Source organism: Lynx rufus, unplaced genomic scaffold, assembly GCF_022079265.1.
Source record: "Lynx rufus isolate CCGP_SWC_20201006 ecotype Redwood Valley unplaced genomic scaffold, mLynRuf1.p SCAF_19, whole genome shotgun sequence".
Taxonomy (NCBI): Eukaryota; Metazoa; Chordata; class Mammalia; order Carnivora; family Felidae; genus Lynx; species Lynx rufus.
Window position 1 is genome coordinate 4,592,788 of NW_025814833.1, and position 26,300 is coordinate 4,619,087.

The following is a 26,300-nucleotide window of genomic DNA, read 5'->3' on the forward strand; positions in this document are numbered from 1 at the left end:
TGCAAGAATTCAATCAGAAATATATATAAAGAGCCTAGTAAAATATCTGGCACAGAATAGGCAGTAATAAATGACTTGTTTTTAATTCAAAAGTATTTATAGCCATATTCAATAACCTATTTGTTGAGTGTCTACTATGTGCCAGGCACCACACTAGGTACTTAGGATATTATGGTGAAGAATACAAATAAGGTCCCTGTCTTCAGGTAGATTATTGTTTAGTGGGAAAGACAGATAAAAAATAAACAACTGTTAATTATGATAAGAGCTATAAAGTGAAAACAAGGTGCTGGGAAAGGAAATAATAGAGAGGATCTGCTTTAAATTGGGTGGTCAAGCAAGTCCTCTTCTAGGAACTAATGTTTAAGTTGAGATCTGAAGGATAAAAAAAAAAAAAAAAAAAAAAAAAGCTCTCCATGGAAGTAGCAGAAAGGGTGTTCCAGGCAGAGAGAAAAGCTACTGGAAAGGCCCTGAAGTGGGAAAGAACATGGCATTTGTGAGAAACTAAAAGTAAGCTAGTGTGTCTTTAGGGACTGAGAAGGAGAGTGATTTGTGGCACACCTTGTAGGGTAAGGTTTTGGATTTTATACGAAGTGCAATGAAAAGCTTTTGAAAGGTTTCAGGTATGGTAGTCACATGATGTAATTGATATTTTTAGAAGATCATGTTGGCTGCTGTGTGGAGAGGAGCCATAGATAAGCTAGAGTAAATGAATAATAGGAGTCTATTTCTTTCTTTCTCCAGGAAAGAGTTAGTAGTACCTTGTATTTGGTTGGTATTTGAGAATGTAGTGATAAATAAGTGTATTGAAGGCTTATGATAGGCCTTGTTAATTGATTGGATGTGGAGGATTCAAGGGGAAAAAAGAAATAAAGAATGGCTCCTAATATTTTTCTGGGCAACTGGGTGACATCATTTAATTGAGATGACATGCCTGCGGAGGGTTTTTTTTTGGGGGGGGGGGGAGGGCACCCACACAGAAATCCAGAGCTCAGGTTTAGACATGTAAAATAAGATGTCCAAGTGGAGATGGTGATATTAGTTATAGCTGTTGTTTTGTATTGTTGTCTAGGATTCTGTGATTACTAACTCTTGGTGTCACCTCATTAGATTCCCGGGAAATATTTAGAAAACATCTGAAAGAAAAATACCTAAACATAGGAGTCCATAAATGTTATCATCATGGCAATCATATAGAGTCACGGCTGCTTCTTGTAAAAGAACATGGTATATCAGAAAAGACACCGTGTGGGATTCCTCAACAAGATAATTTTATTGATATGGGACATGTATTTGATCCTGACGAAGAGGGCTGCAGCTCATCCCAAACTGTGGTGCTTCAGGGATGTGCTGGGATTGGGAAAACAGCTGTGGTGCACAAGTTCATGTTTGACTGGGCAGCAGGAATGGTTACTCCAGGAAGGTTTGACTATCTCATCTATGTAAACTGCAGAGAAATAAGCCATATTGTTAACCTTAGTGCTGCTGACCTGATCACTAACACTTTTCAAGATATAGATGGACCAATCCTGGACGTTATTCTTGTGTATCCAGAGAAGCTTCTTTTTATACTTGATGGATTTCCTGAGCTCCAGCATCCTGTAGGTAACCTGGAAGAGGATCTTAGTGCTAACCCCCAGGAGCAGAAACCAGTAGAGACCCTCTTATGTAGTTTTGTGAGGAAAAAACTGTTCCCTGAATCCTCCCTGCTGATAACTGCCCGGCTGCAACCATGAAGAAGCTCCACTCTCTGTTAAAACAACCTATCCAGGCCGAGATCATTTGGTTTACAAATGCTGAAAAGAGAGCATATTTCTTGAGTCAGTTTTCAGGTGCTAATGCAGCAATGAGAGTCTTTTATGAGCTGCAACAAAATCAAAGCCTTGACATTATGTCCTCTCTTCCCATCATCTCCTGGATGATCTGCAGTGTCCTGCAGTCACAGGAAGATGGTGACAGGAGTCTTATGAGGTCACTTCAGACCATGACTGATGTGTATCTGTTTTACTTTTCCAAGTGCCTCAAAACCCTTACAGGTATCTCAGTGTGGAAGGGACAAAGTTGTCTGTGGGGCCTTTGCTCTTTGGCTGCAGAGGGACTACAGAACCAACAGGTCCTATTTGAAGTCCGTGACCTCAGGAGACATGGGATAGGGGTATATGATATCAATTGCACTTTTCTAAATTACTTTTTGAAAAAATCTGAAGGAAGTGTCAATGTCTACACTTTCCTTCACTTCAGTTTCCAAGAGTTCTTGACTGCTGTGTTCTATGCCCTAAAGAATGACAGCAACTGGATGTTTTTTTGATCAAGTGGGGAAAACGTGGCAAGAAATATTCCAACAATATGGGAAAGGGTTTTCATCATTAACGATACAGTTCTTGTTTGGCCTCTTACGTAAAGGAAAGGGAAAAGCTGTGGGAACTACTTTTGGAAGAAAAGTCTCCCCAGGACTTCGAGAGCAATTATTGAAATGGACTGAGAAAGAAATAAAGGATAAATATTCTATGTTACAGATTGAGCCAATGGACTTATTTCATTGTTTGTATGAGATTCAGGAAGAAGAATATGCAGAAAAGATAATTGGTGATTTACAATCAATTATATTGCTTCAACCTTCCTACACAAAAATGGACATTCTGGCTATGTCATTCTGTGTAAAAAGCAGTCACAGTCATCTGTCAGTGTCTCTGAAGTGTCAGCACCTAATTGGATTTGAAGAGGAAGAGCAAGCCTCTGCATTCATGACACCAGTCTTTACACTTAATCAGTGAGTATATTAATGTCTTTTCTCCAATGTTTTGACCTTGAGAAATCATGGGCTTTCTTGTTTATTTCAAGTATTCAGGCACACGATCATTTCTGGTATTGTCAATAAATAAAATGAATCATCTCCACTTTCTATATTTTATGTCAATCAACCCAGTAAGGATTTATTCAATATATATCACATATTAGACACTAGACTAAGTAGACAGTAAGGGAACGTTAACAATTCTGAGCACTTATTATGTATTCGGCACTGTGCTAGCCACTGTGTGTGTGTATGTGTGTATATATATATTAGTCTTCACTGTTACCTTGTGAATGTACTTTATAATTATAAAAGTGTTATGAGCATGTAAGTCATCAAGATTATCATTGAGGACTCTACTATTTTGGTATTGATGACTGCTATTCTGGAAAAGGTGGTAAACTTAACATTGAATTGGTCATCACTCTCCTCTACATATACTTCATCACTGAGGCCTCAGAGAGCCTCAGGTTAGTAAGGGACAGAATTGTACTCCTGCATATATTGCTGTGAATCCTGGGCTTTTTCCACCAGGCTTCCACCTTCACAAAGGGTTCAAAGAGGCTTAGGTAAACCACTTATTTCATACAGATTCTGTATATTGCAAAATACAGTTCTATTGACTTATTGACCTGTGTTATCTAGAAAATGCCAGTGGTCATAAGTCCGTTCTCAATACTTGGGTTAAGATGGACATTGCCACTCCTTTAGTTGTACAACCAGCTGAGAGGTAGGGGACCTTGAGAAGAAGAGAGTGGGCAGAAGGCTCTACTTAGGAAGTGTTAACGCGAGTCTTTTCTCTGATAGTTATATTTCCTCAGTGGGAGTAGCATAGAGGTAGAAATGAGTATGGGGTAGGTGTGTTTGAGGGAAGTGGGAGGGGAAGGGAAGTGCAGCAAGAGTGTTTGGGACTAGAGTGGAAGGAGTAGGAGAGGTTACATGGACTTGGAATTACCAAGGACCTTGGCTACAATGTCTTGATAAATTCAAGACCACTTCAACTGTATATTATAAAGTAAAATGATGGATAAATGCATTGAGAACTTTTAAACACTGGTGGAAACAAAGAGAGGCTTCTGGTTCATTCTAGATTTCCAGAAAATCAGCCTTAAATGGAGTCCCTACCCCAGCCCTATTGCCTTTATCAGGGGGCTTAAACTTTCTTCAAAACTTACCCCAAAATATTCTTTTCACAAGCATGTTGACAGAGAGTTCACTATTGTACTGTTTTAGGTTTATTTTGTTGTTCAAGTGTAATTAACATACAGTGTTATATTAATTTCAGGTGTACTATATAGTGATTCAGTGATTCTGTACATTTCTCAGTGCTTGTCAAGATAAGTGTGCTCTTCATCCCCTTTATTTATTTCACACATCTCCACCCACCTCCCCTCTGGCAACCACCAATTTGTTCTCTGTATTTAAGAGTCTGTTTATTTTTTGTCTCTCTTTTTTTTGTTCATTTGTTTTGTTTCTTAAATTCCACATATGAGTGAAATCATGTGATATTTGTCTTTCTTGGACTAATTTCTTTCACTTAGCATTATGCCTTCTAGATCCATCTATGTTGTTGCAAAAGGCAAGATTTTATTCTTTTTTTTATGGTGGAGTAATATTCCATTGTGTATGTATGTATATATATACATACATATATATGTATTGTTTGTATATATATATATAAATACACATACACACACATACATACACACACACACCACATCTCTATCCATTCATCTATTGATCTACACTTGAGTTGCTTTCATAATATGTCCATTGTAAATAATGCTGCAATAACCATAGGGGTGCATATATATTATCAAATTAGTGTTTTTGTTTTCTTTGGGTATTCCTCAAAAAATTAAACATAGAATTATGTTTAACATATGAACATTTGAACTTTTCTAGTTCAAAACATATGAACTTTTCTAGTTTTTAATGATTAATTATTCTATTAGTACTGACAACCAAAATATAATTATAGTGTAGATAGCTTGGGCAACTCACTTGACTTCTCTGAGCCATCTGCAAAATGATGATTATGATATCCATCATTGTGTTAGGGACCAGATAAGATAATTTTATATGTAAAGTGCTTACCTTGGTGCCTGGCACACAGTAACATGGCTTGTGCTTTGAAGTCAGACAAATCTGAGTGCTGACCTCCATTCTATTCCTACCTATGTGACCTTAGGCAAATATCTTAACTTTTTGTGCCTTAATTTCCTTATCTGCAAAATGGGATAATACCTCCTAAGGACTTTGGAAGAAGTAAATGAATACTAGTATGGTAAACAGAAGCCAAAGTAAGCCTTTTACTTAAAATTTTGTTCTTAACTGTTTTGTTTTAAATTATTTTTGCTTTCTCATCTTTTTTAGGTCCTTCAAGCTACACAATTTGCCAGTGTCTCAGCTACACTTGCTCTGCCAAGCACTACGTAATCCATGCTGTAAAATCAAAGACCTGAAGTAAGTTGAACTTTGCTTTAAACACTTAGGTATTTGTAAGGTAGAAACTGGATTGCTAGAAATTGTACCCCCAGCTGATGGGACCTGCAAACAAAATATAACTAGTGCTCAGCTTCTCCATAGCAGAACAGCAAATGATAAGATATGCTACAAACCTAGAAGGGGTAGAGAGTCAGGCACAGATCCCTGTCAGCCCCTCCAGCCTCTGTCCCTTTTGTATATGCTATTTTTGCTGTAGGGAGTGGATGGCAGTCTATAACATCTAAGAGATCTGTGTCTGTGCCCCTCCTGGACCTACCCTCTTCTCCTTCCAGATCCAACTGTCCTCTTCCTTGGTTTTCTTTCAGTTGGGTCCTGTCCCACTCCATGCAGCTCAGTGATCTTTTTCTCTCCCTCCATGCCTCACCCCCATCCCCTGCTGTTATTCCCCAAAGTGCCATTGCTCAGAAACTCCCCACCCACCACGCTGCCTTCCATTCTGTGCTCACTCTCAGGTATCTTGTCTCCTTCACTCCACATCTCAAGCACACAGGCACGAGCTCCCTTGTTTCCAGACCCCTCACCACACAGATCAGTGTCTGTTCTCCTTCCTTCCCTCCTGTCCTAGAGGAAGAGGTGGCCTTTCCAAACCTCCCCAAGCAAGTAAATTCACTTTTTAATTTTTTATTTTTAAGCATTTAATTATTTCACTTTACACAACACAGAAGTATATAAAGATATAAAAGCCCTCCACCCTACTGTCCCATACCCCACCCCACCTTATACCCCAACATCCCCACTCCTGCTTACCATGCCCTGACCATACCTCCCTAGGTAACACCTTGTTTGCTAAATATCTTTCCAGACCTTTTTTTCTATGCCTTTTCAAACATCAATGTGTAACATAAGGCACATATAAACCTATAATATATATATATATATATATATATATATATATATATATATATATATCCTGCATATGCAGTTACAGAGCTTTGGGGGTTTTGTTTCACACACAAAAAAAACTGGCCGTCATATTTTATTTTTTATTGAATAGTACAATGGACATGCCTCCCAATGTGGTAAGCAGGGTCTCTCTCTTGTGTGTTGTGTGTTTTCAAGCTTTCTTCAGTTGTCTCCTTCCCCGTGGTTCAAGTTTCTCCCATATTAAGAGGAACCCTCTCTCAGCCATGTACCCCATTCCTTCCCTTTACTGCTAGGAGTTCTTGAAGAGCCCCCCTGCCTGCACTTCCTCAATTCCCATTTACTCCTCAGTCCTTGTGGTTTGGGTTCTACCGCTCCCTGGCCCAGATCTGTTCAAAGATCTAAATAATACCAGATCCAATGAATACTTTTCAGTTCCTACCTTAGGGCCTCCCCTGCAGCCCTGGGCACTGCTGAGAATGCTCTCCTTGCATCTCTCTTCCCACTGTCATGACTACTCCTAAGGACCTTGTCACCTGTATGGTTCCCAGCCAGTGGCAGTTTCACACTCCAGTGGACGTGTGGCAATACCTGGAGACATTTTTGCTTGTCACAACTTGGGGAGTGGGTGCTACTGACCTCTAATGTGCAGAGGTCAGGGATTCTGTCAAACATCCCGCAGTGTACTAGACAGCCCCCTGCAACAAAGAATTATTGAACCTCAAGTGTGAGGAGTGCTGAGGCTGGGAAACTCTGTCTTAGAAGAATATAAACAAGCCCAAAGATATTCCTGAAAATGCAGGTTAGGGATCTTGCCCCCAATCCTGATGGTTGTCCACACCTGCCCCAATAGGAGACAGCCCAAAGTCCTATCCAGGAGCTATGGTGATGAACCAGGGCCATTATAGCTTCAGGCTCTATGTCTGTAGTCCCTGGGTGATGTCCAGGGCTCCTCCAGTTTTCTTACTCTGGTCCAGGTGTGACACCTCACGATCCTTCTACCTGTGGGCTAATCCATACATTTAGTCTCCCTCAACACCACTTAGAATCATGAGAAAGGAAACACAAACCATCCTCTCCCCTTCTCTTTTCCCAGTTTACCCCCTCCCTCTAGACATTGATTTCCCATTGGGATATGTTTTATTTCATTTATGAATTCACTGAGACCTTTGTAACCAGATCCCCCCTCCCACTATTATTCTGGCAGTGGGTTTGGGGAGAGAATTGCTCAGGATAGCACCACACTTTGGTCCATAAACTAGACCAGCAAACCCTCTAGGCACTATCATTTGCTGACTCACCTCCTTGGAAGTGGTAGGGGTTCCCTGTTCAGATCTGTCTGTCCCCAGTTCTGCCACTGGGGACTGGGGAAGATTCTCATGTTTTGGGGCTATACAGCCATAGCAGTTGTCTGCATCTGGTGCTGGTGTCCTCTGTATGTCCTGCTGGTGATTTCATCAGTCCTGAGGGATTTCATCTTAGGGGTGGCAAATCTCTGCTGTGTTGTAAGCCCAGGGTTAACCCCAGGCCTGTTTTGATGGTTTCTTATGATATAACTTGATCAGAACACGAACAAGCTTCCTGTCCAGTTCATTCTGGGAGACTTTTGGGATATAGGAATCCTCACTACCTGTAACTCTCTGATACTCCTCCCCAGCCAGTGTTGACATTTTTCTTGGATGATCTGTGGTTTGTGACTGCTCTTCTTGGTGCCAATTTCTGACCTGGAAATAATCTGGTTACCCAGAGCAGGAACCCACTCAACTTAACTTAAAGGGTATCTGTGTGGATTGGATTTTCATGCAGCACAACTGTAGAAAGACCACCACTGTCTCCATCTCTGGGGTTACAAGATCAACTCCTGTGCTTTCTCTATGCCTTATCTGCTCCCTGGGACCTGATTCTGGTATCCTCTAAGACACTTGGCTTCTATAAAGCACACAGTTCTTCTCTCTGACAGCCGGGGCCAGTCCTTGGCTGTGGCCTCGGCATTCATGACTCTGACCTTGGCCCCAACTCCAAATAACCCACTGCTTCCTTGCCCAACACCACTCTATGAAATTTGCCTCTCTGTTCGAGAACCTGTTTGGCTAAGGATGGGTCAGATGTCCACTCCTCCCATCATATACAGCCTAGGTGGGGAGATGGGTGGATTGTCATATACATGGCTGCTCATGTCCACTAGATACTAGGGCTTAGGAGTAAGAACAAAAGCTACGGTGCTTCTGGGGTATGGAACACTAATGCTCTGGAACACAAAGGGGGTCATCAAAACATGTTTCTCCCCGTCAATCTACACCTTCTCCACTTCCCACCCCACCTCCCTCCCATTCCTTTAGCCCCATTCTCCCACTTATCCCCTTCCCCACTCCACCCAGTCCCCTCCCTCACCTTTCCCCCATCCCTCAAAAATTGATTTTCCACTGGTATAGGTTTCTGTTCTATTTGACATTTCTTAATTTACTGAGGGCTTTGCAGCCAGATTCCCCTCCCACAGCGGAAGCAAATTTCCCTCCTTGAAAAATTCACAGCTTTACACCAAGGGCAGTCCCAATCCCCAGGTCTGCGAAATATGGGAGGTCTTCTATGCTGATAGGGATCAGAGTCTCTCCTGTGTCTTTGGGATTCTTGAGGGTCTTTTCCCTGGGACCCCACATTAGACCTCACACTAACCTCAGAGGGCCTCCAGTGGGGAGATGTCTGAACTGGATTTCCTACGGTGAATGGTGTTGCTGGTGGGACTGGTGTGGGCGCAGGTGGGAAGGGGGAAAAGGGACAGGCGTAGGAGTATGTGAATGAGGCAGGGAGCTGGACAGGAAGGGGTGATGGTGTGACTGTGGCCCTAGGCTTGATGGTCCCAGAGAAATAAAACATGGCTGTTTCCACTGACTTAATATCTCCCTTCCTCTGCCCACTGGCGGTGTAATTTTTCCGCTCCACAGCTCCAAGCAGGTTCATGAGGCCTCCACCTGGCTCCTTTGCAGCTTCTGCCCCTTCTGCATTCTTCTGTCCTCTTCTTCCTCTTCCTGCAGTGCCAGTAGAAGCAGTAGAAGTGGCAGCAACTCCCGCCTCCTCTACCTCACCTGCTCCTTCTGTCCTAGTGGCCAGGCCTGGCTCCTCTGAGACCTGGACCTGCTTCTGCAGAGACTGCAGCTGTGGGAGAAAAGTGGGCAGTGTTGAGACCCATTCTGGGGGTGGTGAGGGGATGGGGCAGGGAGATAGGGCAGGGATCAAGCAGAGATAATCTTTAAGACCTGGAGGAGCTTCCACTTCAGGAAATCCCGTTCTGTCTGCACCTCTTCCAGGTTGGCCTGGGCCATCTGTAGCTGGAAGGCTGCCTCTTTGTGCTCCATCTCCTGCTGTGTAGTGAACTCCTTTAGGTCTGAGGCCAAGGTCTGTGCAGTGGTCTTATGCAGTTTGGCGAAGTCATGCAGCCAGTGTACCCTGTGCTTGTGTAACTGGCCCTGCCTGCAGGCAAAGCGCACACCTAGGGCCAGGCTGCTCCAGGCACAGGCCTCTTTGGCCTCACTGGACACTGTGCTGTCTTCCAGGATGGCCCTGAGTTTGTCCTCCACCTCCTCCCAGGGCAAGGATGTATTCTCCAGGTAGAACTCCGGGCCTTTTGTGTGCCCAGACATCTTCTCATTGATGAAGGTTACCACTTTGCTGTGCTGGAACCCACCACTGGGGTCGTCGGGTTTCAAGGCCATGATGACTGAGAACCTTAGGGGTTTGGCTGGCCCTGCAGAAACGAACAAACCAGTTGTCCCGTAGACCCCCCCTTTCCCCTCTCCCCTTGTCCCCCTTCCCCTCCCCTCTTTATCCCCCTTCCCCTCCTCCTCCCCCTTGCCCCCCTCCTTCCCCGTCCTACCCCCTTATCCCCCCCTGCCCCCGTCCCACCCCCTCCCCCATCCTGCCACATTGTCCCCACACACCCACCCCACCTCCGCCTCCCTCGTCTGGTCCCCTTGTCCCCCTTTCTCCAGTCCTACCCTCTCGTCCCCTCCCCCATCCCGCGTTTCCAACCATCTGTTTGCCCTGCCCCTCCTCCCTCAGACCCTCTGAAAGGTCCACTGACTGGTTTGCCCCACCCTAGTACACCTCCAGCCGGGACCAGATGGGGTGCAGGCTAACCATACCTAACCATACCTACCTAATAAGCCCAAGCAAGAGGGTACTTTTCCCTCCAAGGGCTTGAGAAAAAGGAAGTCTTGGGGCCAATTCTGGAATCTTTTACTCTGGGACTGTTCCAACTTCCAGTGATAGTGGGGGTGGGAGGGAATGTGAGAGGAAGGTTCTGTCCCAACTCCAGGACATAAGAGGACCTGCTATATTGTTGAAAGTCCTTGAAATCCGGAAATAGCAGGAGTGGTCAGAAAAGACTTAGAATCAAGAACATAAAGGACTTGTAATCAAACACAAGAAGTTATGCACACCCCACCATAATGCTTTGTCCCACACCAGGGGGCCCGTCCCTCCTAGAGATGGAATTTTCTAGAACAAGAGGCAGCCCCAATCCCCCAGTGGCCTTCTGAATGCCTTGGAGGAAGAATGTGGAGCTAGGGAACAGCTTCATTGCCCATTGGCCCAGCACTGAATATTGTAGTGACCCTAAACGGTCATAAATCTTGGCTGCTTCACCCTCAAACCATGTCTTGAATCTGTCCACCTTTGCTGCCCCCACCATCCTAGGTCAGCTGCCCCCACCATCCTAGGTCAGCTACCCCTACCCTATTTCTTCCCTGGACTGCAGCCCTCTGATATCTGGTCTGTCTCCTGCTTCCTGGCATTAGAGGGATATGACCATCTCACTTTAAATCTCCACTGACTTTCTGAAGCCTTCTGTATAAATCAGACAGACTTCAGGTTTAGTCCTGAAGTCCTTTGCCACTTACTATATGACTTTCTGCTGTAAATGAATCTTAGTTTCTATCAATGGGCCTACTGCAAGGACAAATGACAAAATACATTGTAAACTTGATGTAATTTTTTCTATGATCACATTTTTGTAAAATAAAATCTGTGTGTGTGTCTGTATGTTTCTATGATCTTGGAGAAAGGAGTGGGAGGGTATACACCAGACTCTTAACGTTGGTTATCTCTGGGAGGTGGAATTGGAGAGGAGGTTTGGAAAAAGGTTTTATCTTTTTTAAAAAAAATTTTTGACATTTATTCATTTTTGAGAGAGAGAAACGCAGTGTGAGCAGGGGAGGGGCCGAGAGAGAGAGGGAAACACAGAATCAAAGCAGGCTCCAGGCTCTGAGCTGTCAGCACAGAGCCTGATGTAGGGCTTGGACCCATGAACCGGGAGATCATGACCTGAGCCAAAGTCGGATGCTTAACTGACTGAGCCACCCAGGTGCCCCAAAAAAGTTTTTATCTTTTAAAATACATCTTCCTATGATTTCACTTGTTACAAAGAACATATGTATGCATGCATTAAAAACCTGGAAATTCGTGTGCCAAAATTTTAACAGTGGTTATTTTGGGGTGATAGGAATATAGTACTTAAAAAAACTTTATTCTTTACGTTTTTCTCTATCATAGAAATTGTTTATAGTAAGCATATATTATGTTTTTAAATTTTTAACTACTCTTTGATAACTTATGATCATTGTAAATACATTTTAAATACCTATAAAGTAAATGTCTCCCTGTAATCTCACCCTTTCCCAACCTAGAAGATAACCACTGTTAATAATTTGATATATATGTGTGTGTGTGTGTGTGTATATATCCTTCTAGTCTTTTTTTTTTAATGTTTATTTACTTTTGAGAGAGAGAGTGTGAGTGGGGGAGGAGCAGAGAGAGAGGGAGACACAGAAACCGAAGCAAGCTCTAAGCTCTGAGCTGTCAGCACAGAACCCAATACGGGGCTTGAACCCACGAACTGTGAGATCATGACCTGAGCTGAAATTGGACGCTTACCGACTGAGCCACCCAGGCGCCCCTGTCCTTCTAGTCTTTTAAAATAGGCCATAGCAAATACAGTTGACCCTTGAACAACAGGGAGTTTGAACTGTGGAGGTCCACTTATATGTGGATTTTTTTTAAATAAATTCAGAGTAGTACTATAAATGTATTTTCTCTTATGATTTTCTTAGTAACATTCTCTTTTATCTAGTTTACTTTATTGTAAGAATATAGTATGTAATATATATAACATACAAATACATGTTAATTGATTATTGTTAAGGTTTCTGGTCAATAATAGGCTATTAGTAGTTAAGTTTTGGGAGAGTCAAAAGTTGTAGTCAAAAGTTTTCAACTCTGTGGAGGTTGAAGCCCCTAATCCCCTGAGTTGTTCAAGGGTCAGCTGTAATTGGAAGTTTCTCAAACAAAACATCCTCTGTCTTGTCTCTGGCCTTTGCATCTCTTGGCCTTTGCACTGGCTGCTCCATGAGTGGATTGTCCCTCAGCCCCTCCTCTTCCTCCTGCTTCCATTCTCTTCATCCAGCTGTTCAATTTGTCTTCCCCTTTCACAACAGCACTCAAATATTTATTTTTTTATAAATATTTCTTGATCCTCCAACCCCCACCCCAAGCTAGGTTGAATTGTACTACCTTTCTGTGTCCCCATGATACCTTATGCATACCACTTGAAGTACTTTTCACACTGTATCCATGATTTTCTAATTTTTTGCCCCATTAACTGGACATTCTTGAAGGCCAAGTTGGGGTCTTAATTATTTTTGTGTTTTTAGCATTTGGCACAGTGGTAAGCACCCAATAAATTGTTGAATGGATTGAAAAAATTCATTACATCAGTAAGGTACAAACAGGTACCTTTAAGGGGAGTCCTATTTTCTTTCTTCTCTGAAATATCTTTTTCTCCACACAGACTGATTTTCTGCTACCTCACAGCTTCTTGTGGTAGGGACCTCTCTTTAGTATTTGAAACTAACCAGTATTTGACAGATTTGGAATTTGTAAAAAATACCCTGGAAGATTCAGGAGTGAGGCTTCTGTGTGAAGGATTAAAGCAGCCAAACTGTGTCTTACAGACATTGAGGTAACTGATAGCAGGAGATTTTGTTTTCTCTGTTCATATCATTTTTTGTCAATTTCTGTTTGCATGTGGGGAGAGCATGAACAAGATGATGAGGTCATTCTTCTTTTCTCTGAAGGTTGTACCGATGCCTTATATCTCCTGCTTCTTGTGGGGCACTAGCAGCTGTTGTCAGCACCAGTCAGTGGCTCACTGATCTGGAATTTAGGGAAACAAAATTGGAAGCTTCAGCTCTGAAATTGCTCTGTGAAGGCTTAAAAGATCCAAATTGCAAATTACAGAAGCTCAAGTAAGTTGTAACTGTTAGTTTCCTTACTGCAAGAAAAAAAATTTAAATATGCAACTCAAAATGGACATTTTGTGATCAAAACATTTCAAAGAGTCATGGAGAGGAAGAATAAAAAGTGACAGTCCCTAAAATTGTTTCTATGCAACAAGTTTAGGAAGAGAATTTTCATTGTAAGTAACAATAACATCAATGACTATAATAATAACCCACACTTATTGAACAGTTACTTTGTGCTAACCATTGTGCTGAGTGCTTTGTATCCACTATTTCCTTTAATTATTATCCCCATTTTAGCAGATGAGGAACTGGAGACCTAAGATCATAAAACTAAATAACATGGTAAAGGCACAATTCAAAACTGACATGTGTTTGACTTCAAAGTCCATGGTAATGATTTTAATAAAAAAATTATCATATACATGTTAGGGTTCTCTAGAGAAACAGAACAAATAAGATATATACAAAATATGCAGTTGACTCTTGAACAATATGGAGGTTGGGGTGCCACTCCTACCCCCGCCAGTTGAAAATCCACATAGAACTTTTGACCTTCCAAAAACTTAACTACAAATAGCCTACTGTTGACTGGAAGCCTTATTGATAACATGAACAGTCAACTAACACATTCTGTATATATGTATTATATGCTGTATTAAAACAAAGTAAGCTAGAGGAAAGAAAATGTTAAGAAAATCATAAGAGAAAAATACGTTTACAGTACTATACTGTATTTATCAAAAATTCGTGTTTAAGTGAACTTGTGCAGTTCAAACCTGTGTTGTTCAAGGGTCAACTGTATAGAGAGATTTATTCTAAGGAATTGGCTCATGTGGATTATGGTGGCTGTCAAGTTCAATATCTGCAAGGTAGGTCAGTAGGCTAGAGACACAAGGAAGAGCCGACGTTGCAGCTTAAGTCTGAAGGCATTCTCCTGGGAGAATTCTGTCTTCTTCCCAAGGAGGTCAGTCTTTTTCTAGAAAACCTTTCAACTGATTAGATGAGGCCCATCCAAATTATGGAGGGTAAATTACTTTACTCAAAGTCTACTGATTTCAATACTAATCTCATATAAAAAGGACCTTTCCAAATACATCTAGAATAATGTTTGACCAAATGTGTGGACATATGACCCAGCCAACTTGAGGCATAAAATTAACTATCATAATATATATGTGGGTTTTTTAAGGCAAAACCTCTTTAGCATTGAAGCTTTAAAAAATCCACTTTGAAACTTTTTTTTTCTGGCAGAATGCCTCTATTTAAAATTTCTAAATTGGGGAGATACAGACATGTGTACTTAGCCCTCCTTCAAAGCTAAGGTTGGAGCCTGGTAACTCAAGAGAAAATTGAGGACTCAAAAATTGTAGTGTATATCATAGAAATTTTTTTAAATGCTGGAAGAAAAAGTTGATGGGAAATAGTTCAAGAAATTGAACTACTTAATATGGAGAAACAAAGATTTAGAAGACAGGAAGGTTGGTAAAAACCACTCTTCATCCCAAACAAGGAATATCATGTGGAGGATAATGATGGGCTGGGTCTCTGTAAGGATGGACAATTAATTAATAATGGACTTAAAATTTTTTTATGTTTCTTTATTTTTGAGAGAGAGAGAGAGAGAGGCAGAATGTGAGCAGGGGAGAGGCAAAGAGAGAAGGAGACACAGAATCCAAAGCAGGCTCCAGGGCCCCAGCTGTCAGCACAGAGCCTGACACAGGGCTCAAACCCACGAGCCATGAAATCATGACCTGAGCCAATGTTGGATGCTTAACTGACTGAGCCACTCGGGCACCCCGATAATGGACTTTTAGATAAGAGGCAAGATCTTTTGACTATGAAGCTTATTAAGGATATTATAGTACCCCTCCCACCCCCGGGATTTGAGAGAAACTGTAAGATAGAATTATAAATTCATGCAGGGAGTTGAAATAAGATTAGGTTGCCTTGATGTTTCTCCCAATACTTTTTTTGAGGGGCAGTCAACACTTACTGAATTCCTACTGGGGGACACAGTATTGTGGGAGCAATGTATAACTCTTTCCTCTGGAGGTTGTGACATACTCAAGGTTGGCAGTCTTGTATGGGTGGGCCTTTATTTTCTCTGCTCATGAGGTATTGTGGCAGGGGGTGAGTAGGATGGTAAAACAGCCAGTTTTATCTCTGTTCATCTTTCTTTCTCTCCAGGTTGTGTGCTAGCTTTCTCCCTGAAAGCTCAGAGGTTGTTTGCAACTATCTTGCCTCTGTTCTCATTTGCAATCCAAACCTCACTGAGCTTGACCTGAGTGAAAATCCCCTGGGGGATACAGGGGTGAAGTATCTTTGTGAAGGTCTCAGACATTCCAACTGTAAAGTGGAGAAACTAGAGTAAGTTTCTTAGAACTGTCTGGTAGCATCTTATGACTATTGAATTTGTCAAGTGCCTGCTGTGTGCCAAGATCTATGCTTGGTGCTTGGCAGAAGTTATTTCATCTAATTCACTCTTTCCAATAACCTTAAAAAATGGATTTGTATTTCCATTGTACAGATGAGGAAATTGAAGATCACAGGGAAAAGTGATTTGTCCAAAGTCACAGCACTCGAAAGTGGTATGGTCAGGATGTGACTCTAAAATCTGATCATGGGGAAAAGTGATTTGTCCAAAGTCACAGCACTGAAAAGTGGTATAGTCAGGATGTGACTCCAAAATCTGTCTCCAAATCTCATGCTCTTTCCATTATATTACCATCTTGCATGCTTACAGGAATGCCACTACTTAAATATTAATTCTATAAAGAACACCTACTATGCACCCAACACTGGACTAGATGTAGGTAGTTTTGTCAGAAGGACAAGTGACAAGGCTGCCCTTAAGGGCACACAGATATGAAACAATTGGAGAACAACACAGCAGTTCATTCAATGTGTAATGAAGTGCCCAACACTGTGGAATCATTTAGAAATGCCAGATGAGCCCAGGGAAAGGTAGGAGGTCCCTATGAGCTGGAGACCTCAGGAGGAGTCTTTGTGAAGGAGCTGCACTAGGAGCTGGAACTTGAAGGATGGCTAGAACTTAGTTATATGGGGAGGCTAGGAAAAGCTAAATGCAGCAGTGGCTGATTTTTCTTCTTTTTCTCTTGGTAGCTTGAGCACATGTTACCTAACAGATGCTAGCTGTATGGAGCTCTCTTCTTTCTTGCAAGTGAGTCAGACTTTAAAAGAGTTGTTTGTGTTCGCCAATACCCTAGGGGACATAGGAGTACAGCATCTCTGTGAAGGTCTGCAGCATGCACAGGGTATAATCGAGAGTCTTGTGTAAGTGTCTACTTATTCTTGTTCTCATGGGCCTTGGCATTTGAAGTTCAGTGGGACTCTATGGTTAACAGCCACCTTGGTATCTCCATTCCTCCAGGCTTTCCCAGTGTTCCCTTTCTGCGGCTTGTTGTGAGTCCCTCGCCCAAGTCCTGAGCTCCACCCGGAGCCTGACAAGGCTGCTTCTAATTAATAACAAAATTGAAGATTTGGGACTGAAATGGCTGTGCGAAGGATTAAAACAGCCTGACTGTCAGTTAAAGGATCTGGCGTAAGTATCATGGACTATAGCCACAGGCTGAGTTTCCTGATGTTTCAGCAACTCTTAAAATTAAATGAGTATTTTTTGGCCTGGTGATTGAATCTCCAAGGAAGCAATAATTGAAGATCCAAATAATTCGGGGGGGGAATAAATGTTCCTCTACTCCACAATCTCTGTTTGGACCTGGCCCAGGGGATTTTTTTTTACACGACACTCTGAGTTTCTAATGTGTTTTTCCAGTGGGCAAATAGAATTTCTAAAGTGACTCAGTGCAGATGAAATGATGCCAGCCTTCTCTACCTTACTTCCCGGCAGACTGTGGACCTGCCACCTGACTGGAGAGTGTTGTCAGGATTTGTGCAATGCACTCTACACCAATGAGTACCTGAGAGACCTTGACCTCAGTGATAATGCCTTAGGGGATGAGGGTATGCAGGTGCTGTGCGAAGGGCTGAAACACCCCTCCTGTAAACTACAGACCTTGTGGTAAGTGCACAGGGACCCTTTATTCACCAGGCTCTTGTTCCAGGCTATATATGAAATGGAGGGTCTTTTTGGAACTTGGGATAAAACTGATTTCTTCCTCAAATCCCTAATCCTCCTTAGGTTAGCAGAATGTCATCTCACAGATGCATGCTGTGGAGCCCTTGCCTCTGTCCTCAACAGAAATGAGAACCTGACACTGCTAGACCTAAGTGGAAATGACCTCAAGGATTTTGGAGTGCAAATGCTGTGTGATGCACTGATTCAGCCAATATGTAAACTACAGACATTCTAGTAAGTTAATGTGGTGGGAGAAGTGGGAGGGAGGGGGTCAAGGCAGACATGTTGGGTTTGATCATAGGCTAGTGCAGTGGGGAAAGAAGAACTGAGAGCAAGCCATGCCGAGGCAAAATATCAAAGGAAGTGAAATTACCAGTAGGCCTCCTCCTTGGACACGGGGCCAAAGAGAGAGGCAGAGAACAGGCAGCACTGGATCTCACTGCTAAGAAAAGCAGCATGGTGTAGGAAAAAGAGTATCAGATCTAGATTCTTTTAGGTCTGGCTTAAATACTAGGTTTAGCATCTACTAGCTACATACCCATGGTTACTTAACTTCCCTGCACTTAAGTATCCTTGTGTGTAAAATGGAGCTAATACTAGTACTTGACTATCTGGTGTTGACATGGGGATTGAATGAAGTGAAACATTAATTATAAATGCACCCAGTACAACCTTTGGCACATAGATGGTGCTCCATAAATGTTAGATTCTTTCCCTTTTCTCTTCTAATACTTGCTAGAGGTCTTAATGTTTACATTTGAGAGTCTTCAAGACTCAAGGAAATGAAGCTATAATGATGCAATGATAGGAAGTAGAGGTCTTGACCCTTTCTGGTCAATGTCCATCTGCCAGCTCAGCAGGCTGGCATTGACACACAAAGTCATTCTTTTTTTTTTAATTTTTTTTTTCAACGTTTATTTATTTTTGGGACAGAGAGAGACAGAGCATGAACGGGGGAGGGGCAGAGAGAGAGAGAGACACAGAATCGGAAACAGGCTCCAGGCTCTGAGCCACCAGCCCAGAGCCCGACGCGGGGCTCGAACTCATGAACCGTTGAGATCATGACCTGAGCTGAAATTGGACACTTAACTGACTGAGCCACCCAGGAGCCCCTGGGCTCTTCCTTTCTCAAACAAGGCTTTGGGCTCTAGTGATTAAAGTTTGGGTCCAGGGGCGCCTGGGTGGCGCAGTCGGTTAAGCGTCCGACTTCAGCTCAGGTCACGATCTCGAGGTCCGTGAGTTCGAGCCCCGCGTCGGGCTCTGGGCTGATGGCTCAGAGCCTGGAGCCTGTTTCCGATTCTGTGTCTCCCTCTCTCTCTGCCCCTCCCCCGTTCATGCTCTGTCTCTCTCTGTCCCAAAAATAAAGGTTGAAAAAAAAAAGTCATTCTTAATTAGGATACAGCTATGCTGTGTTGGCAGCTAACCAGTGACCAAACGGCCATTCATTTCTGGAATTCAGAACTGGAACACATAATGGAAAATAAAGGCCGAGTGCAAAAATTCCACATTCAAGGCCAATTTGATGGATTGAAGCATAAATGCAAACAACATAAAGGCCTGATTACAAGTATGGCTGAAACAGAAGCTGGTTCTCTACTAGCAAAGTGAAGTATGTTAGTTTCAAAGGCTTGAAAGTGTGGTGATTACTGCCCAGAAAGGAGGAGTTACTCACAACATGATAAGCATCAGGGATTTAGGGACCTTCATGGTGTCTTTCTCAAAAGAAATAACTGCAGCCTATATTGTTAGCAGGTTGGAATAAGCTTAATGACCAATCCTAATTTTTCTTTAAATATTGAGTAATTTAATGTGGTAGCATTCTATATTGTGTGTGCTTCAGCAATGGTCCTAAGTGACAGCAAGGAGAATTTTTTTTTTGTTGTGATGGCATGCCATTATTTGCTTTTTTATTGTAAATTGTTATGCTGTTTCCTGTATCTCTTGCTCTTTGCCTTTTAACCAATGTGCTTCCATTGTGTTTTCATGCCAGCCTTCAAACCTTTATAACTTGTCGATCAATAAGTTGATAACAGTGGGCAATAATAGCTCAGAATACAAAACAAAGGACACACACACGCACACAGAATAGACACCATTAACTGACCTCAAATCAGTTTTGAATGTTAGAGTATATATAAAACAAACAACACTGAAATTAATAGAAATATATACTTATCCACGTAAGGTGAGAGGAAACTATGGATGATTTAATGCTGTGGTAGGATAGAGATGGAGTAAATCCAGGAGAGCCTTCTAAAAGGGGGAAATTCTGCTGGAAATTGCAAAGGCTGGAGGAAAAAGGTTATTTTCTAAGAGCTGCTTGAGTGTGAGGCTGAATCTTATTCCTCATTGTATTCTCCCCCTGCCCCAATAAAAAGTTCCTGGCTCATTGCTTTGCATATAGTAAATACATACAGAAGATCAATTAGTAATTTAGAGCATCTAGAGGCAAAGAGACAGTTAATGATATATCCAATAAAGACTATGTGTCTAGACATTCAAAAGGTCAAGGAATAAAAGAGATTGTGGCCTCAGAGGACAGAGCTCACCTTCATTCATTCTACCAGTATTTGCTGAATATGTGCCATGTACTAGGCAAGTGTGCCAGGTGCTAGGAGACAAGAGTGAATAAGACAGGAGACATGATCTGTGCTCTTCAGGGGCCAGTGGGCTTAGTGGTAGAGACAAGCACATAAACTGAATAATGCAATAAGGGGATCGTAAGGTCTTGAGGGAGTCATGGCAGGAGACAACCCACCCAGTCCAAGACGGGCAGGGAAAACTTCTTGGAGGAAGGACCACCTGAGTTAAGTTTCAGGACTATTGCCAAGAGAAATAGTGGTAAGGATGGAGAAGGGTAGTCCAAGCTCAGGAGATGCATGAGCAAGATAGCCAGACAATAAACAATACAGTTTATGGTACTTGATAGGGAAATGGGTGGGAAATATCCAAGGAGTTTGCTATTTCTGGAGCATAAAGTACAAAGCAGAATGTGTCAAGAAGTGAGACTTAGGGGGTAGGTAAGGCCTGTATGCCATATGTGATTAGTAAGACCTGTTAGCAGAATTCTGGGTACAAATTCAGCCCTTGCTCTCGTTCTCTCTCTCTCTCTCTCTCTCTCTCTCTCTCTCCCCCCCATCTCTGATACTCTAGCAGTGGTACATTTTGAGGCCTCTCCTCACGTTTCCAAAATTGGTCCCCAAGGTAGAGCTAGTTTTGCTTCCAAAGTTGGTTGAAGAATCAGTCCACTGCTGCTGCTGTTTCTCGCTGCCACAGGGGGCTGATCCTAAGAACTGAATCTAACCAGTCCCACAGAAGTTTGGTTACTCAGTAAAAAAAAAATTCTGAAGGTCTTGTTACACTTTTGTGGCATTAAATATCTACTTACTGTACAATTTCATAATTAGCATGGTTACTCATTTCACTTTGCTAGATAAAGATTAGCTTCTATCCATTAAAAACTGAAATCTTTACCTCACTACACACTTGAAAGAGCTGTACCTTCTTTTGTAGTCAATGGGTTTTAATCAGGGACACACATATGGAGTTTGCAATGTGGGAAGTTTTCTAGTAGGTGGGCAGTTGGATATAGGAGTGTGCCTTGGAGATGATAGATGAAGCCATGGCAATGGATGAGATCCTCTGGGGAGAGTGAGAAGAGAAGAACCTCTGAGGAACATCTCTGGAGAATTAGCCCTGGGAAATACCAACTTTTTAAGAAGTGGGTATGGGAAAGAAAACCCATGGAGTAAACCAGGAGAGAAACGGTGTCCTGGAAGCTATGGGAAAAGTGAATTTCAAGGAAGAAGTGCTCAACAGTATCAAATGCAGCAGAGAGGTTCAAGAGGACGAGTACTGAAACATATATCCATTGGGTTTAGTAATTTGGAGGCCAGAGGGGACTTTCTAAAGGGCTGGTTTAGTGGCATGGTGGGGCCAGAAACCAGACTGCAGTGACTGGAGGATAGGAAGTAAGGAGGGGAGAAGGAGCAGAGACTAATCCTTCAAGAAGTTTGTGAAAAGGAGGGGCACCTGGGTGGCTTAGTTAAGTGTCCAACTGTGGCTCATGTCATGATCTCACAGTCTATGGGTTCAAGCCCTGTGTCAGACTCTGTGCTGATAGCTTGAAGCCTGGAGCCTGCTTCGGATTCTGTGTCTCCCTCTCTCTCTGCCCCTCCCTGAACTTGTGCTCTCTCCCTCTCAAAAAAAATAAACATTAAAAAAAATTTTTTAAAGTTTGTGAAAAGGAGAAGAGATGTAGGGCTATGGCTGGGAGGACTGGTGGAACTGCAGGAAGGAGGGAGAGAGTTGGTCTTTTCCTTTTCTGGCTCATTGAGGATAGGCAATTCTGTAGTCTGAGTGAAAGCCCATAGAGAGGGAGAGGTTCCATATATAGGAGCAGGAACTAATGGACTGATGCAATGGGGCCTTGGACAAAGTCAGAGAGGGACAAGAGTGAGGGTCCAAGAGGAAGTTTTCTCAAGGAAAGGAGCTAAGGCTAAGGGAGGCAGTTGATGTGGGTGAAGTAACTCAGTGGTGATGCTATGGAGCAAGTGGAATGGGAATCTTATCCTTGCGGATAGGAAAGCTACTGAAGGCATCTGCTGGCTTGACTTGACACAAGATTCTTTTCATTTTTCATAGCATTGACACGGATCATTTACATGAAGAAACGTTCAGAAAGATGGAAGCTTTAAAAATGAGCAAGCCTGGAATCACATGGTAGTTTCCAAGGAAAGCCCCTGAATCAGCTGCATATAGACTCCCTCGATCTGCCCCCATCTTTAACAGTTGTGCAATATTCTTGTTCTAAACCTGTTAACCATTGCCAAGGACCCTAGTGTGAAACAAACAGCAGTGATTTCTATTTCTTACATAGAATCATCCACTAAGTAGGATGTGAAAGGCAGAGGCACTTTAGTTCAAATGTCTTCAGCAATAATACCTTACATTTATATGTTGTGTTATAATGTTTACTGTGTTCTCACAGAAACCCTCAAAAGTGGGAAGATGAGGCTCAGAGAGGCTGTGACTAGCTCTAGGTCACACAGCTCATTAGTGAGAGAATTGGGACTGGAATCTAGCCAGGTTTTACAATACCCAGACCAGACAGAGAAACAATAGAAAAAGAATGTGAAGGAGTCAACTTAAAGAAACAAGATACTTGAAATGATTAAAGGGCAAGAGAGTATACAAACATATATCTTATGGTGCTGATTTTAAGTAAAACTAATTCACAAAGGAAAGAGTGGAATGAGTTCCATTAAAAGGGAAAGGCTTCATGGAGATGCAACTTGATGTGGGCCTTGAGAATGAGCAGGATTGAGATGGGGGGAGATACATAGGCCAGTGGCTGTAAGACTGCAGGCAACAGGGCTGTGTTTGTGAGCCGCTCGCCAAAAGCGCCTAGGGAGAGAAAAATGTTTGCATTAGAGTTTCCTGAGCTGTGGCAGTATCTACATTCTAGCTGAGGGTGTTCTCTAGTTTCCAGGCTCAACTCCTTTTCTGAACTTCTAATACCCCATGTGTTTGTTCTTATTCATGGACTCCTATGGCTGACTCACTCCTCATCCGTGACAACAAATTGCATGGCCTAGCATGGATCCTACACAACCCCATGTTTCTCTCTGCCTAGCTTCTACAAAACACCAGATGAGACAAGTGGAGGAGAGGAATGCCAGGCAAAGAAAATAGCACAAAGTCCATGATACAGGAGTTAATGTGGTATGGGATGGGCAGAAAAGTAGGCTGACCTAATTAAGATACACAGGTGTCTCTGGAAGCTACTTGACTAGCTGTGTGACCCTGAACAAGTCAACTTGGATTGTAACAGTTTCTATTTTCTCATCTGTAAAATGGGGATAACTTCACATTAACCTTATATGGCTGTTGTTCCTGATATGGTGCTGACCCACAGTAGGTACTATAATGGTAGCTATTTGTATGAGTGTGTAAATGTGATACAACTCAGCTGTGTAGTCTTTGAGCTCCCAGATTTTCCTGCTGTGTAGTCAGTGTTAACTGTGCATTTGCACTAAATGTGTGTGCTGGAGACAGTATATCTAGTGGGGGAAGAGACACATAGTGGGAAGTTACTGCCCGCTAGAGGTCTAGCTGCTCCATGTCCTCGTCCATCATCATATGTTGTTCCTTGCTGCCCTGGGAGATGGTAACTTTTGGTCTGGAGACTACATCTGGCCTGAGATGGTCAAAACAGCACTTTGTTTCCAGTTTTCTTAAGTTCTTTCCTTTTAGTTATTTAAGACTTATTTATTGACAATTATTATGTGCCAGGTTTTGTGCTAAGTATTGGCTTTACAGAGATGAATATGCCTTTTCCTTTGCACATCCCCCTCCATCTTCTCTGACTGCCCTGGTCCCTCTGTCAGTCTGGTAAAAATCTGATAAAACTCAGTCACAATAAGAACTCAGAAATATAATGTTGAATGAAAGATTGCGGAACTCTGTGTGTGGGTCTTTGTGTGTGTGTCCCATTTGTGTATAAAAGGATAAATACACATGTATGTGTGTGTGTCCAGAATATGTGTGGAAGAATATATACAGAAAATTGCCAATAGGAGTTATCTCTGTTAAGAGGAATTTGGCAAAGAGGGGCCATTTTTATCTATAGCCCTTTGTTCTACTTGATGTTTTTACCATGTGCATGTATTAATTTTATAATTAATAAACTTGATGTTAAAAATAAAACTCATTTATACTGAGGAGTTATTTTTCTTCTTTTAAACATGACAGTTGAGAAGAAAATATAGGGCAGACATTTATAAGCATGACAAAAACCCAAAGGAAAAGAATGAAAGATTTGATAAAATTGAAATTAAAAATACTTTTATGAGAAAAATACATAAATAAAAGACCAGTGATAAACTGCAAGAACCTATTTGGCATACATATAAAGACAAGGCTAATGTCCATAATATAAATAACAAATCAGCATGAAAGACAAAATGTGAAGGACTCCTACTTCCAGCAATGATGAAGTAACAAAGAATGGACTCATCTTCCCACATTAACAACTCAAAAAATGGGCAAAATATATGAAATAGCAGTTTTCAGACTTTGGTGGAGTTGGGAAAAATAAACAAATAACCAGGTGGTAGTTTTAAACAGAACCATATCAATAAATATATTAATGGTCTCACAGCAACCCAATTAAAAGACTGAGATTGGTAGAATAGAAAATTAGAAAAAAAACCTCAACTATATGTTGCCTATAGGAAACCCACTTTATAAAAACACAAGTAGGTTAAACATAAAAGACAGGGAAAAATACACCATGTTAACATTGATTTTTAAAAAGCTGGCGTGAGTATATTATTAGAGAAAGCAGATTGCAAAACAAAGAATATTACCAGAAATACAGAGGGCTATTTTATAATAATAACGTAGTTAATTCATCATAAGGGCATAACAGTCCTAAAAATACTTGCACCTAAACAACACATTCAAAATACCTGAAACAAAAACTGAGCACGGAGAAATAGACAAATCCACAATTTTAGTCAGAGACTTCAACATCCTTCTCAATAACTGATAAACTAAGGAGATAGAAAATAAGCAAGAATAATATATAGATGATTTGAACAACACAAATAATAAATATGACCTAGTTGACACCTAAGCAACACTCAACCCAACAACAGAAAACGTGTTCTTTACAAATGCACATTGACTATTTACCAAGACAGATCAGATCTTGGTCATACAAGTCTCAATAAAGTTAAAGGATTCAAGTCATACAAAATATGTTCTCTGACCACAATGGAGGTAAATTAAAAGTCAGTAAAAGAAACATATATGGAAAATTCTCCGAATGTTTGGAAAATAAATAACACACTTCTCAATAATCTATGGCTCAAGAGTAAGTCTCAAGGAAAATTAAAAAGTATTTTAAACAGTGAAATGAAAACAGGAGACAAATTTGTGGGAAATAGCTAGCACAGTGCTTAGAGGGACGTTTATAGCACTAAACAGCTATATTAGAAAAAAAAGATCTTGAATCAATGACCTCAGCTTTCACAATAAGAAACTAGAAATGATCAAGTTTAATTCAAAGCAAGCAGAATAAAGGAAAACAGCATACATACTTACTGTATTATCCCATTTTATTTTTTTTCATTTTATTTATTTATTTATTTATTTTTATATATATGAAATTTATTGACAAATTGGTTTCCATACAACACCCAGTGCTCATCCCAAAAGGTGCCCTCCTCAATACCCATCCCCCACCCTCCTCTCCCTCCCACCCCCCATCAACCCTCAGTTTGTTCTCAGTTTTTAACAGTCTCTTATGCTTTGGCTCTCTCCCACTCTAACCTCTTTTTTTTTTTCCTTCCCCTCCCCCATGGGTTTCTGTTAAGTTTCTCAGGATCCACATAAGAGTGAAACCATATGGTATCTGTCTTTCTCTGTATGGCTTATTTCACTTAGCATTACACTCTCCAGTTCCATCCACGTTGCTACAAAAGGCCATATTTCATTTTTTCTCATTGCCACATAGTATTCCATTGTGTATATATACCACAATTTCTTTATCCATTCATCAGTTGATGGACATTTAGGCTCTTTCCATAATTTGGCTATTGTTGAGAGTGCTGCTATGAACATTGGGGTACAAGTGCCCCTATGCATCAGTACTCCTGTATCCCTTGGATAAATTCCTAGCAGTGCTATTGCTGGGTCATAGGGTAGGTCTATTTTTAATTTTCTGAGGAACCTCCACACT

At 41.7% G+C, this 26,300-nt stretch overlaps 2 protein-coding genes across 2 annotated transcripts; one reads left to right on the forward strand and one right to left on the reverse strand.

Annotated features, from left to right (window-relative positions):
* Nucleotides 1-8,623: 8,623 nt before the first annotated feature.
* On the reverse strand, nt 8,624-9,873 carry TEX13B (testis expressed 13B). The gene is made up of 2 exons (XM_047081801.1): nt 9,418-9,873; nt 8,624-9,316 (listed from the first exon to the last, which is right to left on the reverse strand). The coding sequence occupies exons 1-2, from the start codon at nt 9,871-9,873 to the stop codon at nt 8,624-8,626; spliced, it is 1,149 nt and encodes a 382-aa protein (XP_046937757.1).
* Nucleotide 9,874: 1 nt separating this feature from the next.
* Nucleotides 9,875-17,789, forward strand: LOC124514060 (ribonuclease inhibitor-like). The gene is made up of 8 exons (XM_047082155.1): nt 9,875-9,933; nt 13,005-13,175; nt 13,291-13,461; nt 15,646-15,825; nt 16,582-16,752; nt 16,850-17,020; nt 17,327-17,497; nt 17,618-17,789. Exons 1-8 carry the CDS (start codon nt 9,875-9,877, stop codon nt 17,787-17,789), a joined length of 1,266 nt encoding a protein of 421 aa, XP_046938111.1.
* Nucleotides 17,790-26,300: the final 8,511 nt, after the last annotated feature.

What these genes read in the sequence shown, in the direction of transcription:
- TEX13B (XM_047081801.1), bottom strand. Translation starts at nt 9,873, where the DNA reads ATGGCCTTGAAACCCGACGACCCCAGTGGTGGGTTCCAGCACAGCAAA. An exon ending in TGAAGTGGAAGCTCCTCCAG is followed by an intron (nt 9,317 to 9,417) that starts GTCTTAAAGATT and finishes TTTCTCCCACAG; the next exon opens with CTGCAGTCTCTGCAGAAGCA.
- LOC124514060 (XM_047082155.1), top strand. Translation starts at nt 9,875, where the DNA reads ATGACTGAGAACCTTAGGGGTTTGGCTGGCCCTGCAGAAACGAACAAA. An exon ending in TGTGTCTTACAGACATTGAG is followed by an intron (nt 13,176 to 13,290) that starts GTAACTGATAGC and finishes TTTTCTCTGAAG; the next exon opens with GTTGTACCGATGCCTTATAT. An exon ending in GGTATAATCGAGAGTCTTGT is followed by an intron (nt 16,753 to 16,849) that starts GTAAGTGTCTAC and finishes CCATTCCTCCAG; the next exon opens with GCTTTCCCAGTGTTCCCTTT.